Below are 16,258 nucleotides of genomic sequence, written 5' to 3'. Positions count from 1 at the left end.
CATGTACAGGAAAGGCTTCCCAGAAGAAAAGACAGAGGCTAAGACCTGAAGGACAAAGTATGAATGACTTGAAGAGGGGAGCAGGAATAACACCTGCAAATTCTTGGAGAGAAGAGAGAGCACAACTGTAAAAAGAAGGCTGGATAGGCTGCTGGCAGGGGGAGGCTGAAAAGCCGGAGAGAAAAGGAGGGCCAGGGATGCGGTGCCTCATATAGAAACCATGTGAAGGAGTTTGGATTTTGCTGGGAGCACCAAGGAGCCATACAAAGGTCTGAAATTAGGAGAGACATGGCCTGTTCCAGGCTCCGAGGGATGCACTATAGAAGATGCATTGATTAGAGGGAAGCAGGATCTCCACGGCTAGATCTGCGGCTAGAAAAGTTCTCCTGCAGGGACGAGTTCCATCATGGTATGTGTGGTCACTGCTAAGACGCTGGGCGCTGCTAATGCTCTGCTGCGTCTTTGAGTCAAATTGCCTGGGGCCATCCTGGTGCATCACTCACAAGCCAGGTGACGTTAGGCAAGTAACTTAAAATCTCTGTGCCTCAGTTTCCTTGTCTGTAACATAAGGATGATCACCATATTTTACAGGGTTGTCAAGGTGAAATGAGATAGTGTATGTAAATCTCCTACAACTTATGTTAATTTTTTCGTAGGAAAATCAGATTCAACCTAAATAATCTTAATTTTAAAGCACCCTTTTGAGAAATATACCTTGCGAGGCCTTTGAAGATGTGACTGTCAGCTCCTAGAGGGGAGGGGCCTTATGCTGCTCATAGCAAGTGATTGAGAAGTAGATTGAGGAGAGATTCCTGTTTAATTTATGGACACTGTTTATGAAAAGATGGAGCTGAACTGTCTCACAGCACAGGGTGGGGTTGTGCAGACGTCTCTGGGGGTTGCACAGGAAGGCTTTAGCAACTGTGTTTCTGCATAACAGGGGAATTTACTTTCAGGTCAACTCCAAGCAGGAAGTGACTCTTCTCATTCAATTGGGGTTTCAGACAGCTCTGCCCATGGCCACAGGATAACACCACCACTGATCAAACACAAAATACTCAGACAAGAGGGACCAAGAACCATAGCACAAAGCCAGAGCTAACGTGCACAAGGCTCGGGGAGGCTGGCAAAGGAGACATAGGAAGAAGGAACTTGTTGCATGAGGCAGTTAGTTCCTTGTGGACTCATAGAGGCAGGGCTGGGCAGGGCTGCAGGGAAGCCATTCTTGTGTCTTGCTGGTTTTGGACTCTCACCAGTGCCGTGATGAGGGGAAATGCAGACAGGTCAGAAATCACAGTAGAGGCTTTGGAGCTCATTGGGGACGAACATATTTAATATTTGTTTGTAGTTTTAATTAGTTTAACCTCCCAACAGAAACATTTCTATGTCTGGGTTTCCTCAGCGTGAAGATACACGTGAAGAGCTTGGCATTTAGTAGGCGCTTGTTAAATGTCAGCCCCTCTGACTGCTATTATTAACTATTCTTATGAATGTGGGCTGTCATCCCTAATGAATTCTTTCATTGTTTTCACCACACCCAGCAAAGAACCCTTCTGGGAGCTCTTCTAGGAAGTTACGTGGAGCAGGTGCACCCCCACATCCCTGTATCTGTGCTCAAGATATGGGTGCTCAGAGCAGGCAAAGACAACATGCAACCCATCCCCTTCCTTACAGCAGGCTGCCCTAGTGGGGCTTATTTTGCTACCAGTTATCCCAGTCATGTGGCCAAGACCCATGGCTGGAAGAATCTATTGCTTGTCATGGTCCATGAGCCCCCAGTTTCAGGGGGTTTTGGTGGCATCTCTGTTCTTGGCATGCATATGGGTACTGCTGGGAGGCAGGGAGCAGTGCAAGGTATGTTCCCTCACTGCCAGTGCCTCCTGCCAACACCCCCTCCCACGGGCTATTCCTTACCCCCTACCCCTCTTAAAAACCCTGTGTGTGTTTTCAGAGATGTTCAAGCCTCAAGGTGATCTTGAGGGAAGCTTGACATTCAAGCACTTTGGGGAACCATTGAAGGATTGGGGCAGGTAGGTAGAAGAGATGAGAGAAGGAATCTTTGGGGACCCAGTGTAGGACCTGGTGTAGCTCACAGGCCCTATCGCGAGTATGCGAGAGAGCAGGGATAGTGATACCTCTGCTGTCAGGAGGAAGATCTCGTCTGGGATGTGCCGGATCCCGCCAGCGATGACTCCCAGAGCCACTCCAGGGAACACATAGGCATTGTTTCCCTGCCCGGGAATGAAGGTCCTGCCATCTTCCAGAGTCACGCTTTTAAAAGGACTTCCACTGGCAAAGATCCCTCGGCCCTGGGGGCAGGAAGAAAACCAGAGATGGAGCTTGGAGATAGGTTCCAGGGGTCATGGTGGCCTAGTCTTATCTCCCAAATGTTGACCCCTTCTCATCTTCTCCTCGTTGTTCAGCTGAGGACACTGCAGGTGCTGAAAGCACACCTGTTCATCAGACCAGAAAGCTCAGCTCCCACTGAGTTACCTGGCAGTCACAAAACAGCTGAAAGGGGAAGGTGTGCCTTTTTAACCTGTCACCTCCCCAGAGGGCCAAGCCAGGTATGCAAATGGCCTAGAGTCTGCAAGTGCCTCGAGTTTTGGTCAAAGCTCTGTGTGAGGGGAACCTGAGCAGTATAGCACACTGGTAAGAGCCTGGGCTTTGCAGCCACACATAGTTATTGTTACTATGTCCTCTCAGCCTGGGGAAGGAAGGACTCCCCGCTGACCTCGGTGACCTGGTAGCACTTCTCAGCCGTGCACTCGGCCTTGCTGGTGGGGTTGCTCAGGGCAAAGATGATGGGGCGCTCGTGGAAGGAGGCCATGTCCCTCAGAATCTGCTCCGTGAAGGCTCCTGCGATGGCGGCAACACCTATGGGGAAAAGGGGGGGTAGTGGGGATGCCTACTCTTTATAAACACCCCATTCCTCTCGTGGTGGTGGTGGTGGGCAACTAGCTACAACACAGAAGACTCAGGAGTTTTGGGGATGGCATCTGCTATAGGGATGAGGGAGGAGAAGAGAAAAGGGTCTCCCTGCTTGAGCTGGCTGAGACCCCCTGTAATTCCTAAGGCACCACTGGCCCACATCAGGCCCCAGCCCAGTTAAGATATACCTGTGAAGCATTCCTGGCCACTGTCCTTTAGAGTGGGCTGCTCTCCCAGGACAGGGGGTGATGCCAGGGTCCCCTCATTGGGGGAGGAGTGCTCACGTCATCCTGGTTAGAGAGACCAGCCTGTGCTTTTCCACTTTACTGTACAATTATGCATCGCAAAGCCCAGCTTGGTGCCTAGTTCTATGGTTCTTATACAGCAATAACTCAATAAAAGTTTGCAGCACTGAATTGGATATGAGGGGAAAGAGCTGTGTTTCCAAGCGTTGCTTATGTCTCCTTGCTGAGACTCAGTCTTCACCTGCAAGTCAAGAGCATTAGCTGGGCTGGGCAGTGGGTTGCCCACTCCTCCTACCTATGATGGCCGTGGGCTTCACCAGCCTCACCACCTCCTCCAGGGAATTCACTTCAGGATGGTCCTGGGCAAACATCTCCTTCTCATGGTTCAAGTGGCTCCTCCCCTGCAGGGAAAGGAAGGACATGATAGAGCTGTGGTGGTGAGAACCGCTGGGCAGGGCATGGATGCATGGAGACTCTGAGAGCATTCCCTGCAGAGCCCTGTGCTTTGGTCTGAGCTCTCAGAAGCCTTGGGCCCCATCCTTTTGATCAGAATCTAAGATGGGACCTAAGGATTTTAAATGTGTGTGTGTGTGTGTGTGTGTGTGTGTGTTTCTTTAATCTGAACCACATGTGGAGAATCCATAAGGCCTTTCTTTCAGCTGCTGGGGTCATGGCTTTCTGGGCCAGGACACAAAGGCTCTGAGGAAATGCCTGCATCTGGACCGAGACTCTCGGCCCCAAGACATATAGCACACAGGCCCAGGTGAAGGATGGAGGCCTGAGTCACCCAGGGTCAGGGAATTAATTTGAATGTATTTGACAAGAGCCATTAACCTCCCTATAAATAATGATAAGCTGAGAGCCAGGACAGGCTTGCAATGGCTGGCTGCTCCCAGTGAGCTCCAGATTCCTTCCATTTCTCCAAATAGGAGTCAGTGGGTGACAGGCTGGTCTACATTTCTGGTAACTCCTTTGGGTCAGCGGGCCTCATGAGAACCAGGGTGAAGATGCCAGCGTTGAGAGATCTTTGAGGAGGGGGTGAGCTCAATGCGGTGAGGCAAAGTGATGTTGAAATGTGGGAAAGAGGCAAGTGTGGCAGCCTCCACCTCTGCCCGGACTGTACTCTGGAATGATCTGGGGCAGAAGGAGGACCCTCCAGGTCCCCGTTCCTTCCAGTGGGGAAAACAGGAAGGTCTGTCGCTTCTGAGGGGGTCTCCACTATTCTTGGTTGAGAGCCTCACGTTCCTATCTCTGTCTTTTTTTAATCTCTCACTGACACGTTCTCTGTTAGTGGAATTTGGGGATTAAAACATGGAGCTCTACTCAAAGTCCTGAGGGAGGCGGCCATCCAGCTGTGCCCCTCACCACACTGCAGTCAGAGGCTGGACTGCTGTCCTCACTGATCCCTTCACTTATACCTCAGCCATCGATTATGTGCTTATCACATGCTGGACACTGACGTCAGAACTATACAGCCTCGTGAGGAGGGGGACAAGTAAAGCGGCAACAGCCCTACCATGTGACAAGTGGGATATATGAAGGGTGGAGCTACAAGCATACACGCAGGGAACCAACTGAGACCCGGGCGCTCAGGGAAAGCTGCCTGAAGCAGGCACAGGAGGCAGGGAGGAAACAGATGGGGTTGAAGGCTGAGAGTGGGGATGTGGAAAAAGAGCACGGCATTCCAGGCCGAGGAACAAACTATGCAAAGATGCAGAAGAGAGAGAGCATGTTACTTTGGACAACCATGATTCAACACGGCTAGAGGTGAGTGCAAGCAAGGAAACGCGGGGAGGTGAGGCTGGCAGGAGTGCACACACATATTTGCACTCGTACTCAAAGCTTTTGGACGAGAGCGATTAAGCCTACTTTGGAATGAGTCTTTTGCTTTGGCGATTGGGACACTGCCTCCTTCTGCTCTCTATTCTGTCTGAGCAGTTTGCCCCTTGGAGATGTGTTCCAGTCCAGTGCCAATAGCTGTATAGAGGCCAGGTAACCTCCAGGTCTCCAGACTGACAGTACCTTGACAATGAGCCCCTTGGAGTCCACCATCCAGATCTTCCTTGTGGCCTCTGCCTTGGGTACGCCTTCTTTCTCTAGGGCCATGACAAGGAGGTGGGCGATGCCCATGGCTGCCTGCGAGGTGGGTGTTTAGACAAAAGGCAAACCTGCTCAGGATTTTATCATATGCTTCACCAAGATCCTCCCTTCTTCCCCCACTGCTCCCAGGAGGTCCAGTTAAGTCCCTGCCTCGAGACACCCAAATGTGGGTGCCCAGGCAGCTGCAGTGACCACAACACACCTGGGCTGTTTCCTCTACTCAGAAGCCCAGAACACGGTCTCCCCTTGCTGCTCCTCCACCCATTCTTACTCTCCTACAGGAACAGCAGTAGAGAGCCCCTGATAACACCCACCTCACCGGCACCTTGGAAAACAAACACGTGATTGGAGAGCTTGTTTTTGGTGATTCGCAGAGCAGCCAGGATCCCTGCCACAGCGACGGAGGCTGTGCCTGCAACAGAGTGGACTGAGCTCGCTCTCTGGCCACTGGGTCCCACCCCTAAGACCCTTGGCAGAGTTCCCCACACCTTGAACGTGTGATGGAACAAGCAACTTTCTCTTGCCCTTACACAGGTCAAGCCTGTAGGCATGGAGTTTATCAAGCAACTCTCTTTTGCGTGATATTCTCCATGCACTTTTTTGCAGATAACTTTTATTTTGAGAAACAGCTCCTGAATTGTTACCCTGGGAGAGAGGATCAGAGGGTCAGGTGCTGCTACCACCATCATTCATAAATGAGACAACAAGGACAAATATAATGGAAGCCAAAAAGAAGTGTGAGCCTCATAGAATGATTTGTTTAAGAGGTAAAAGGATAAAAACACATTAAAAATGAGGCCACAAACTAACCATGAAACACTACGTGACCATGTGACCTGAGCTGCCTGTCTTATCCAGCAAGTCATAAGGCTGGGTGTGCCCAGTAGCATCACCAGCATCAAATGGCTTGAACGTATCTGAAGGTACAGGCAAGCTGCACGAGCAGGTGGCTCAGACTTGTTTGACACCTATTCTTCCTCTCCCTCAATCCACACCCAAGACCTCACTAGGAGTCCTTATGACTCGCTGACCAAGGAGAAAAAAGCAGGCTTGGTTTACAGATTCTTCTTAACGATAGCTGGCATCAACTAGAAGTGGGTGGCTGCAGCTTCCCAGCCCCAGTAGAAGGTAGCCCTAAAGGGGAAACGGGGAAGTAAATCTTCCCAATGGACGTGACCTCCAGTTGTAAATTTTGTTGTCCACTTTGGTCCAAGAGATGGCTAGACCTACATGGATGCATGGGCAGTTGCTAATGGTTTAGCTAGATGGTCAGGGACTTAGAAAGAACAAAATAGTAAGACCCATGATGAGGAAGTCTGGGGAATGTTGTGTGGATGGAATTCTCGGAATAGGTACAGGGTGTGAATATATTTGTGCCCCAAATGAAAGTTCACCAAGGGGCATAATGAGAGTGATTTCTCCATAATCAGGTGGACAAAACGACATGGCTTATGCCTGTCAATCAGCATCTTTCCCAAGCCATCTAGGGTTTGCTCAATGAGTTTCCACGCAGAGTAGCCATGGTGGCAAGGATGGAGGCTATGCATGGACTTCCTCTCACCGGGGCTGCCTGCTACTGCTGCTGCCGAATGACTGCCCTGTCCACGGCAGAGACCAATGCTGAGCTCCTGCTAAGGCACCATCCTCTGGGAAGACTATCTACCTGGAAGGAGGATGATTACACTGGATTCCTTCCATAAGAGACAGGAAAGAGATGTGTCCTCACTGGAATAAAGGTATTTTCTGGATATGGTGTGACTTTCCCGGTCTATGACGCTCTGCCAGTGCCATCATCTGTGCGTGTTTGGAGTGCCTAGTCACCATCCTGACACATTCCAGGCAACCAGGTTTCTAATCAAGAAATTGCTTTCACAGTAACAGATGTGCAGCCATAGGCTCACGCCCATGGAACTCGGTGATCTTAACATGTACTCTGCCACCCAGGAGCAGATGACCTAATAGAGCAGTAGGATGGGCTACTGAAGACTTAAGACTTAGTTGAGGAGATGGTGAGGTTCTGTCTTATAGGATGCAATATATGATTTGACTTAGCAAACAATACCTTGTGCTCTTTCTCCCACAGCCAGAATACTTGGGTCTGGAAATCAAAGGGTTGAAGTGAGAATGGCTCCTCTCACCATTTCACCTAATAAATCACTTGCAGGGTTTTGCGTCCTGTCTCTTCAACTTTGTGCTCTCTGGATTGGAGGTCTTGGTTCCCAAGAGATAAATGCTTCCATTAGGGTTCACATCATGGTTCTATTGAATTGGGAGTTGAAACTTCCACCTGGCCATTTGGTGCTCTTTTTTCCACAAAGCTAGTGGGCAAAGAAGAGGGTTACTTTACTGACTATGGTTATTCATCCTGATAACCAAGGGGAAACTGGGACAGAGAGGACTGCATCTGAGCCTAGGAGTTCCTCTGGGGTGTGTCTTATTAATAAATACTGTTGCAGCTAAAGAGAGGCAGGGCTGCTGAGGCTGCAGATCCTTCAGGAATGAGGTTTGGGTCATCCTGCTAAGGAACCCTGGCAAGCTGAGGTCTTGTCTGAGAACAAGAAAACATGGAATGGGAGACTGAAGAAGAAATACATAAACATCAACTATGGCTTCACGACTGGTTACAGAAACGAGGAATGTAGCAGCCATGCATATTTTCTTCCTTGATTACCATGTGATTATACATAATGGTTCATATTAGCTAATTTATTCTCTTTTCTCCTTCCTCTGTTGTTCTCTAGAAGTTTTATTGGAGGTTAATTCTACAACTTAGCCTCTAGATAATAGAGTTTTCAAATGTGACTGTGACTGCGTTTTTAAGAGTAGTTAGTTAATCCTGCCCAGACATGGGTAGTGTGACTATCTTCCAGAGATAAATATGTTGACTGAGAAAGAATGCACAATGTGAGAGTTGTAAGTTTTCTTTGTTTTTGTTTTTGTTTTTTTGGCTGTGTTGGGTCTTCACTGCTGTGCGCAGGCTTTCTCTAGCTGTGGCAAGCGGGGGCTACTCTTTGTTGCAGTGCACGGGCTTCTTATTGTAGTGGCTTCTCTTGTTGTGGAACACAGGCTCTACGTGGGTGGGCTTCAGTAGTTGCGGCATATGGGCTCAGTAGTTGTGGTGCACGGGCTTAGTTGCTCCATGGCATGTGAGATCCTCCTGGACCAGGGATTGAACCCGTGTCCCCTGCATTGGCAGATGGATTCTTAACTACTGCACCACCAGGGATGTCCTGTGAGTTAAGTTTTCTTGGGGGCAAAATGAGGGCCACAGCCCAGGAGACAGCCTTTCAAATAGCTCTGAGGAACTGCTCTGAAGAGGTGTGGGGGAGGGCAGTAGGTATGTGGTTTTAGTGAAGGGGGTGTGTGCAGTCAAGCCCACATTTTGGCAGAAGGTTGCTGCTGGTCACAAGACGGTTGCTAGTCATGAGGAACAGAGGTCTCCGTTAACAGTTTTAGTGCTTTTCTAGATATGAGAAGATGTGAGAAATTGGGTTAATAAAATCTTTTCCGCAAAATATCAAACTATCTGAAGGCCTGTTCTGCTAGTTTTTCCCAGAGCGCAGAGTGCCTCATGCCTGATCTCTGCCCTGAACTCCTTTCGGGGTGTGTTGAAGGTCTGAGACTGCAGTGGCTAGTGACTTCATTCTTGTAGAACCAGATGACGAGCGACATTCTTTAGTTGGCAAATAAAATAACTGTAGAGACTCTGCCTCTCCCCATTTCAGGGAGAAGGTGAGAATGCCTTCATTTATTGGAAAGACAGTTGCATTTATTAGGCATTTTGTTAGAGTTTTTGTTGTTGTTGTTGTTGTCTGGAAGTACCAATGTGTCGGACCGTGTGTATGGATGCCGAAGAGCCAAAACGGCAGACTGTGCCAATTATTGGGTAATTGTTTCTCCTTTGTCTACAAACCACTTTTCAGCTTTACCAATTGGCTCTATGGTGGGTTCTGCCAATAGGGGGCGCCAGAGGGCAACTGACACACTAGATGAGGCAGGGAAGAACAAATTTTCCAGCATCATTCCTGCCTTGTAAGATTGCTGAGTAAAATGTAGTTAAATTTAGTTAAATCTGAATTTTAGAGAAACAAGAAATAACTTTTTTAGTGTATGTTCCATGCAATATTAGCATAAATATTCTAAAAACTGTTATTTGTCTGAAATTCAAATTTAGCTGATTGTCTGCATTTTGTTTTTGTGAAATCTGGCAACTCCATAGCCTTGGTTTTCTACTCTTACAGCAGCAGTTTGTTCCAGAAGCAGCAGTTGAATCCCGTTTGCAATCTGTCCCTCACTTACAGAACTAGCCTCGTAGCGCGCCCCTCAGAGGCAGCAACGTTAGCCAGCTATCGCCTCATCTTCCGTGTGTCCCCCCAGCTTCAGGGGTGGTAGAAGATCTTGCGTGTTTCTTTTTGACTTTTCAGTTCTTTAGTGCATAATTTACAATTCTTTATGTCAAGTTTTCTCTGTTAAAACGACTGGTGTGAACCCTGACAGAGTCACGATAATCACAACTGGCAATGCTGAGCCTCTGTGATGGTCAAAGAGAAGGAAATTAAAGTGGGACTGTTTATGGCTCATTAAAATTGTGCAAATCAAAGAAGCTGATGTTCTCTATGGCTGCTGAGGGAGCAACGAAGAGGGCACAGTTCCAGCACACATTCCATTGTAAAGAGCTACAACCCTTTTTGGAAAACTATTTCCCAATATAGACCAAAGGCACAAAATGTTTTTGCCCTTTGACCTCACGCTTCTATTTCTGGGAATCTATGCGTGAAAAAACCCAAAAGGTATGTGGTAGGATATTTATGACAGTGTTATTTACAACACAGAATGACTGGAAATAAGGAACATCTAACAAAAGAGTCATGGTTAAGTAAATTAGCTAGTGTAGGCACTCAGTAGGATATTGCAGCTATTAGAAATGCTCATTATGAAGACGATGTAGCAACATAGAAAATGCTATGAAGTTAGTAACTAACGTCACATGTTGTTCTAAGTGCTTTGTGTGTCTTAATGTGAAGACATTTATTTAATCTTAACATCATCCCCATTCTACAGACAGGGAAAATGAGATTCGGAGCAGTTTGCTGAGTTGTCCAAGATCACATAACAAAGTGAGGCTTTGAACTCTGGGAATCAGGCTCTAGGGCATGTGCGCTTAACCCCTAAACTATGCTTCACTGAGTTAGTTGGAAGGAAGAGAACATTAAACAGTCTACATACTATGATTCTAATTGCAACAAAATATACACACAGAATCTGGAAGGAGCTTCAAAATACTCATGGTTGCAGGGTGGGAGGAGGAATGAACTTTCCATTTTCTGTTTCCAGTTTTCCATTGGACAGAGAGCAAGTTTTCCGCTCATCTGATTCTATTGCAGGACAGCCTCCTGCCTCCTGAAAGGAAATGTACAAAGCACACACCACCAGGTGGCGCCAAAGATATTTCATCGGCAAACCTCCCAAAGGCACTGCATTCTTGATGGGTCTTTTCTTTCTTGGATGTCAGGTTATCTTTTGTGGTTAGAACCTGCAGGCTGAATAACAGCTTACCTGCAGAAATTTAGTGCTGGATGGAGAGCATGACATCCAATAATTGTACAGATGAGGAAACTGAGGCCAGAGAGAGGCAGTGGCTTCCCTCGGTCAGTCACCAAGTTAGAAGTGAAGCAAGTAAACCTGGGTTGCTGCTTCCAAGCCCTCCTGGTCTATGCAGCTCAGACCAGCCTTTCCTGACTCTGAAGTTGAAGGCAGCAGGAGCAGCCTTATGGGGTTTCCCCCAGAAGACCTGAGGGATGGGTGGTAGTGGAGGTGGAAGGAAGTGAACTTAGGTGGTGGATGTAACTGTTCAGCTGTGACTCTGGAAAGGGTGGAAAACACAAAGCATCGGGAAATCTGATAGAAATGAATTGAAAATTTCAAAAGGATACAACAGCAACTGCCACTTATTGATTGCTCTCACTGTGACCTTGGCTCTGTGCTATGTATGTGCTTGCTGCATTTATTTGCTCATTTAATCTTTACAGCAACTCTAGGAAACAGGTACTATTGAGCTCCAGTTTTTTCCCTTTCAGAAGTGGAAAGTGAAGTTCAAGGAAAATAGAAACAATCAGGAGAGAAGTGAATCCTCTCACCACCAAGTCTATAACACCTCTGCCTCCGGTCCATATATTTTGCCATTCCTCCTGTTACATGGATGGATGGTCCCTGCTCTTAGCTAAAGCCACCTGCAGCGTGTGCTGGACCCCACCATGTTTACTTACTCAAGGAATTTGCTTTGCAATTCTCTCCCTCTTTTTCTTCCTGCATCCTCAACTGCTCCCTCTCTAGTGGATCACTGCCATCAGCATACAAATATGCCATTAAGTTCCCATCCTTAAAAAGCCTCTTGACACTATGTCATTCCCACCCTATTTCTTACTTCCCTTTATAGCCAAATTCTTCTGAAGAGCTGAATATACTCATCGCCTCCACTTCCTTTCTTCTCGGTCTCCCTGAAACCCAGTTCCATCAAGTGACTGCCCCACTTCTTGTCAACATCACCAGTACCTACACCTTACCAAGTTCAAAGGTCAGTCCTCAGCCCTCCTCTTCCTTGATCTATCATCAGCATTTGATCCTGGTATTCGTTCTTTCCTTTGGGAAGCTCTGTATGTGGCTTCTGGAACCCCCCCCACTCACTGGCTATCTTGCTAGCTACTTCTCGTTCTCCTTTCTGGGATCTTCCTCTGAGGCCAGCCTCTGATGTGGCAAGTTACCCTAATCACAGCCCAGAACTCAAGAGGAAAAACGGCAGTTCTTAAATCCCATATTATAGAGTTTGGCAAATAAAGTTATCTCCATCATTAACTTTCATTTTGAGGAGGAAGGTCCTGGGTAACATAGAGAGGGACTTAAAAATAGAGAGGAAGGAAGCTGCTTAGCTTTCTGGGGGTAACCGCCTGGGGGTCTAGGGATGTGTCAGAACAAGGCCTGTGCCTGTAAACGCCATGGGCAGCTGAAAGTATGACTATTTGTTTCTCATTCATGATGAAAGATAAATTTTCCTTTTCAGAGCAAACTTGCCATAATTGCATTTCCTGCAAACTGAGTACTGGAGGTTGTAGGTTCAGGAGATAGCACAAAAGGACTGAAAATGTAGTTTCTATTCTGCTTTTAATAGTCACATTTGACAAAGTTAAAGAAGTTTCCATTCTAAACCACAGATTATCAGAGAAAAGGGAAAGAACTAGCTGTTTCTCAGGTGAGACAAGGTTGCAGTCTTAGGCAGTCAGGACAGGGAGTTAGGCTCGGCAGGGTCTGGCTAGGTGGCTTTGGAGGCCTGGGACCATGGGGGAATGGGTGTCCTCTAGTGTTAGGTCAGCGCACTTTCGTGATCCACAGAATTACCTTCCACAGCAGCCAGCGGCCACCATCCGTTTGTTCACGAGCGTGTACTGAGAGCCCGTTCTGGGGCTCCACTGGGTATATGGGCATATGAAGCCTTAGATTTACGAGGATGAAAACAACTGTCTTGGGCACAGGAGATAACAGCATAACTGTTCAGAAAATTCAAATTCCCCTTCTTAGATACCACTGCAAGCTGAGTACTGGAGGTTGTAGGTTCAGAAGATAGCACAAAAGGACTGAATGATTTCTAGATAACTTCAACCTACTTCTGTGTCATGTGGGGAATTTTCTGGAGCCCTTGGACTCTCAAGAAACCAGTTCCTGGCCCATGAAGAAGGCAGGGTTAGACCTATTCTGCCACAGTTTGGAAGAAACCAGAGGCAATAATTACCATCTTCTTGGCTTCTTTGGGGATTTAACTGATGCAACAGGCTAAGGGGGAGGTCTCTGAGGAGCCAGGATTAGATGTACAAAGAGACCCATGAGAATCTCAGGGCCGGGACAGCCCTGTAAGGGAAGAACAGCCTTAGAGCACAGGACTTAGTGAAAAGGAAAGTTTTGAGGACTGGGGAAAGATGAGGTTGAAGAGGCAGGAGGAAGTTTCACTGTGGCGGAGAGAGAACGGAAAGGCCAGGAACTGCTGCTCAGTGTGTGTGGTGGGGGAGGGGCAGTAGACCCCTGACAGCGGGAAATAGCCCCTGGTGTCTTGTAAACAGGACAAACCAGCTGGACAGATTTCAGAGCTGGGCCATTCCTTCCCATCTGCCCCTTTCCTACTGTGGCATCTGAGTCCTGGGGTATTTTGAAGTATTCTGCAAAGTGGGTGACCACTGCCCAATGTCACTTCTGGGCCCTGGGGAAGGGTGGGACCATCCTGGGGCCTGTGGAACAGGCTTGGCCCTGGGTGCAGTATCCTGGGGGAGGCGAGGTTTGAGTCCTCAAGGACAAAGAGAAATTAGCCAAGAGCAGAAGACAGTCCTAGGCAGAGGGACCAGCACCTGCAAAATCACAGAGTTGGCAGAAATTTCACAGAACTGACTAATTTATTGGGCTGGAAGAAGAAGGTATATGTGGAAAGTAGAAAGGGGGCGCCCTGCCTCCCCTCTCAGGCTTACCCCCGTCCTGTGCTCACACCGGTCCCTCTCCTCACCTCCACCAAAGCCTCTCTGTTTTGGGTCTCAACAGTTCCTGCCTCTGGTACTTATGTTGGGAGCCTCCTGTGCACCAGAGGTATTAGTACTCAGTACCAGAGGTATTAGTACTCAGTACCGGAACTGAGTATGGTTACATGCTTGTTTCTGCCTATACATCACCACGGTCCTTACAAGAACCTAGTCCCACAAACAAGGGTGATGATGCAAACACTTAACAATGAATCTGCCTAGTCTCCAGCCAGAATCGATGCCGGCCTTAGAAAAGCATCCTGACCTTTCTGGCAGTAGTGGCTGAGTAGCCTTCATGGCTGTGAATATTATCATGTCCATTTTACAGAAAAGGAAAAGCAGACTGTGAGGATTTAAGCCACTTGGCCAAAGTCCCAAAGCAGGAAAGTGGGGATTCAGACCTAGGCTTGTCTCAATCCAACGTCTGACCATGAAGCAGTCTGGCTCACAGATGAAAATTTGAAACTATAAGGAGTGACGATGGCCTGACATGCCACACGGGCACCCTGACTGGCTGTCTGCTCTCAGGAATGCCGCAGGACTTGAGGGCCGTGCAGGTCTAGGGAGGCCTGGTGGGGTGGGAGGACGCTTTGGAGCTGACAAGCCAGCTGGGCTTTGCTGTCCCCAGCCATTTACTGTGTGGGCAGCCAGCCGCGGAGGCCAGGGGCCGGTGCTCACCAGGCCAGCAGCGTCCTGGACCTGTGTTTTGGGAAGGACACAGCTGGCCTGTCCTCTAGCATGACCACTCCTACCACTGTTCCCCTTCCAGGTCTCTTTCTCCTCCGCTAAGAGCAGGGATGCTTCTCTGATCCCAGCTGAAACAACAAAAGTCACCTGAGCCTCTGCCTGTCCCAGAATTCCTGGAGAGGCTGCCAGCGATGAGTCAGTGCACGGGCAGCTCTGTTTACCCAGGACCAGGCTGGGGCGGCTGAGGCTTTCGGTCAGTCTGAGCTGGCAGTGGGGGCTGGGGTGCGGAGGAGACCACGGCAGCCCTGGGGAGCGCTTCACCCTTCCAGAGCCCGCTCTTCAGAGGCCCCACGCTGTGGTCGGCCACGTGGGGTTGGTGACTCCCAGGAGCGTGGAGCAGCAGGACTGTCTAGGAGACAGTTCAAATCTTGTGCCCGAGCTCAGCACCAGGCATGGCCCTGCCCTCACGGAGCGCGGTCTGGCGGGGACCCTGAGGCCTTTAGTCGTATCTTTCCTTATTCCACCAAGGACGGGAGGCTGTGCTGGTGTTTGTTTCATGTGGGCAGGCTGCTCCCAGCCCCCGCCATTCTGGGGTTCCAGAAGATTCTGACCATGGCTCCTGCTGGGGTGGACGGGGCGTGTGCCCAGCAACCACATGCGGCATGGTTTGGGTGTCTGTTTACCACCGTGATTCCTCCCACCCTCCCCCTTCTCCCAGCTCTCTCCAATTCCGTACATGCAGGCGTTCCCTTCTATTTTTGAGCACAGCTACGTAGTTTTATGTTTCTTTTTCCTCCTCTCTTTACCTTGTATTTGGAGGTAAAGGAGGGTCAATTCTAGCATGAGCTTAATCTTCCACGTTGCCGCATTAGTCCCCGAATTCCTCACTAGTCTTCTAATTGCCCACCCAGCACTGAGAACGCACATCATAGGCTTCTGGTCCCGGACCCATCACTCACCAGCTGGTGACTGTGGGCGAGCCCTTCCCCCTCCCCAGGCCTCATCGTGGGGTCTGTGAACTGTGGGAGTTGGAGGAGGGGATGGGAGGGGTGAGGAGAGCAGGGACACCCACACCTACGTGGGGTCTGAAAGTTGACCCTCAGCAAGGAGACTCGCTGTGGCATCTCACTCTCGAGGGAGCACAGGCAGCCCTTCGTCACGGAGAGACAGTGGAGAATTCTGAGTCAGAGATAACTAGGTTCTAGCCCCAGCGTTATGCCTGTCAGGCTGTGGGACCTGGAGCAAAATGTAAGCCTTGAACTTCGGTTTGCTCATCAGTGACGTGTACAGCGATGTCCGTCTTCCCCACAGGCGGAGGGGAGGGGAGGCAAGGAAGCTGTGAGATAGTGTGGATGGAGAACACTTTTCAAGCCTAAAGTTCTGTGTTCATGCAAACTGGATTACTTGGCACAGTTTGGGTTCCCTGGGAAGCAGGTTCAGGGAGGTGTGGAGTGTTCAGGATGTTATCAAGAAGTGCTCTTGGGATCAGCACCCATGCAAGGGAGGGAGCGGAAGCAGGATGGGGTTGAGGATGGGGAAGCAGGAGAAGCTGATCCGCGATGCGGTCCTGTGGGGAGCTCTGGAGTTTAAATGTGCCCTCAGAGTTGTCCTGCACTGGGCCGAAATGGTTGAGCTTCTACAGTCCCTCATCACCTGGCGCCGCTGCCCTGGCAGGGCAGGACCGTGGGTGAGACGGCCTCTGCAGCCTCGTCACATGGCAACGCCGCCCTGGCAGGGCAG

The 16,258-nt window shown here is 49.2% G+C and overlaps 1 protein-coding gene across 4 annotated transcripts in view; it reads right to left on the bottom strand.

Moving 5' to 3' along the window:
* ME3 (malic enzyme 3) overlaps positions 1 to 16,258 on the bottom strand; it is a 180,206-nt gene that overhangs the window by 2,807 nt on the left and 161,141 nt on the right. For all 4 annotated transcript variants that reach the window (XM_057750048.1, XM_057750051.1, XM_057750049.1 and 1 more), the window contains 5 exons: positions 5,591 to 5,688; positions 5,199 to 5,312; positions 3,472 to 3,577; positions 2,735 to 2,877; positions 2,136 to 2,309 (listed from right to left, as the gene is read on the bottom strand). In XM_057750048.1, the coding sequence (XP_057606031.1) occupies positions 2,136 to 2,309; positions 2,735 to 2,877; positions 3,472 to 3,577; positions 5,199 to 5,312; positions 5,591 to 5,688 (635 nt within the window). The remainder of the gene's footprint in view (positions 1 to 2,135; positions 2,310 to 2,734; positions 2,878 to 3,471; positions 3,578 to 5,198; positions 5,313 to 5,590; positions 5,689 to 16,258) is intronic.

This window comes from Hippopotamus amphibius, chromosome 9 (genome assembly GCF_030028045.1).
Source record: "Hippopotamus amphibius kiboko isolate mHipAmp2 chromosome 9, mHipAmp2.hap2, whole genome shotgun sequence".
Lineage (NCBI taxonomy): Eukaryota > Metazoa > Chordata > Mammalia > Artiodactyla > Hippopotamidae > Hippopotamus > Hippopotamus amphibius.
The sequence above is the reverse complement of the archived record's forward strand: the minus strand, read 5'-3'. Positions and strand labels throughout refer to the sequence as shown.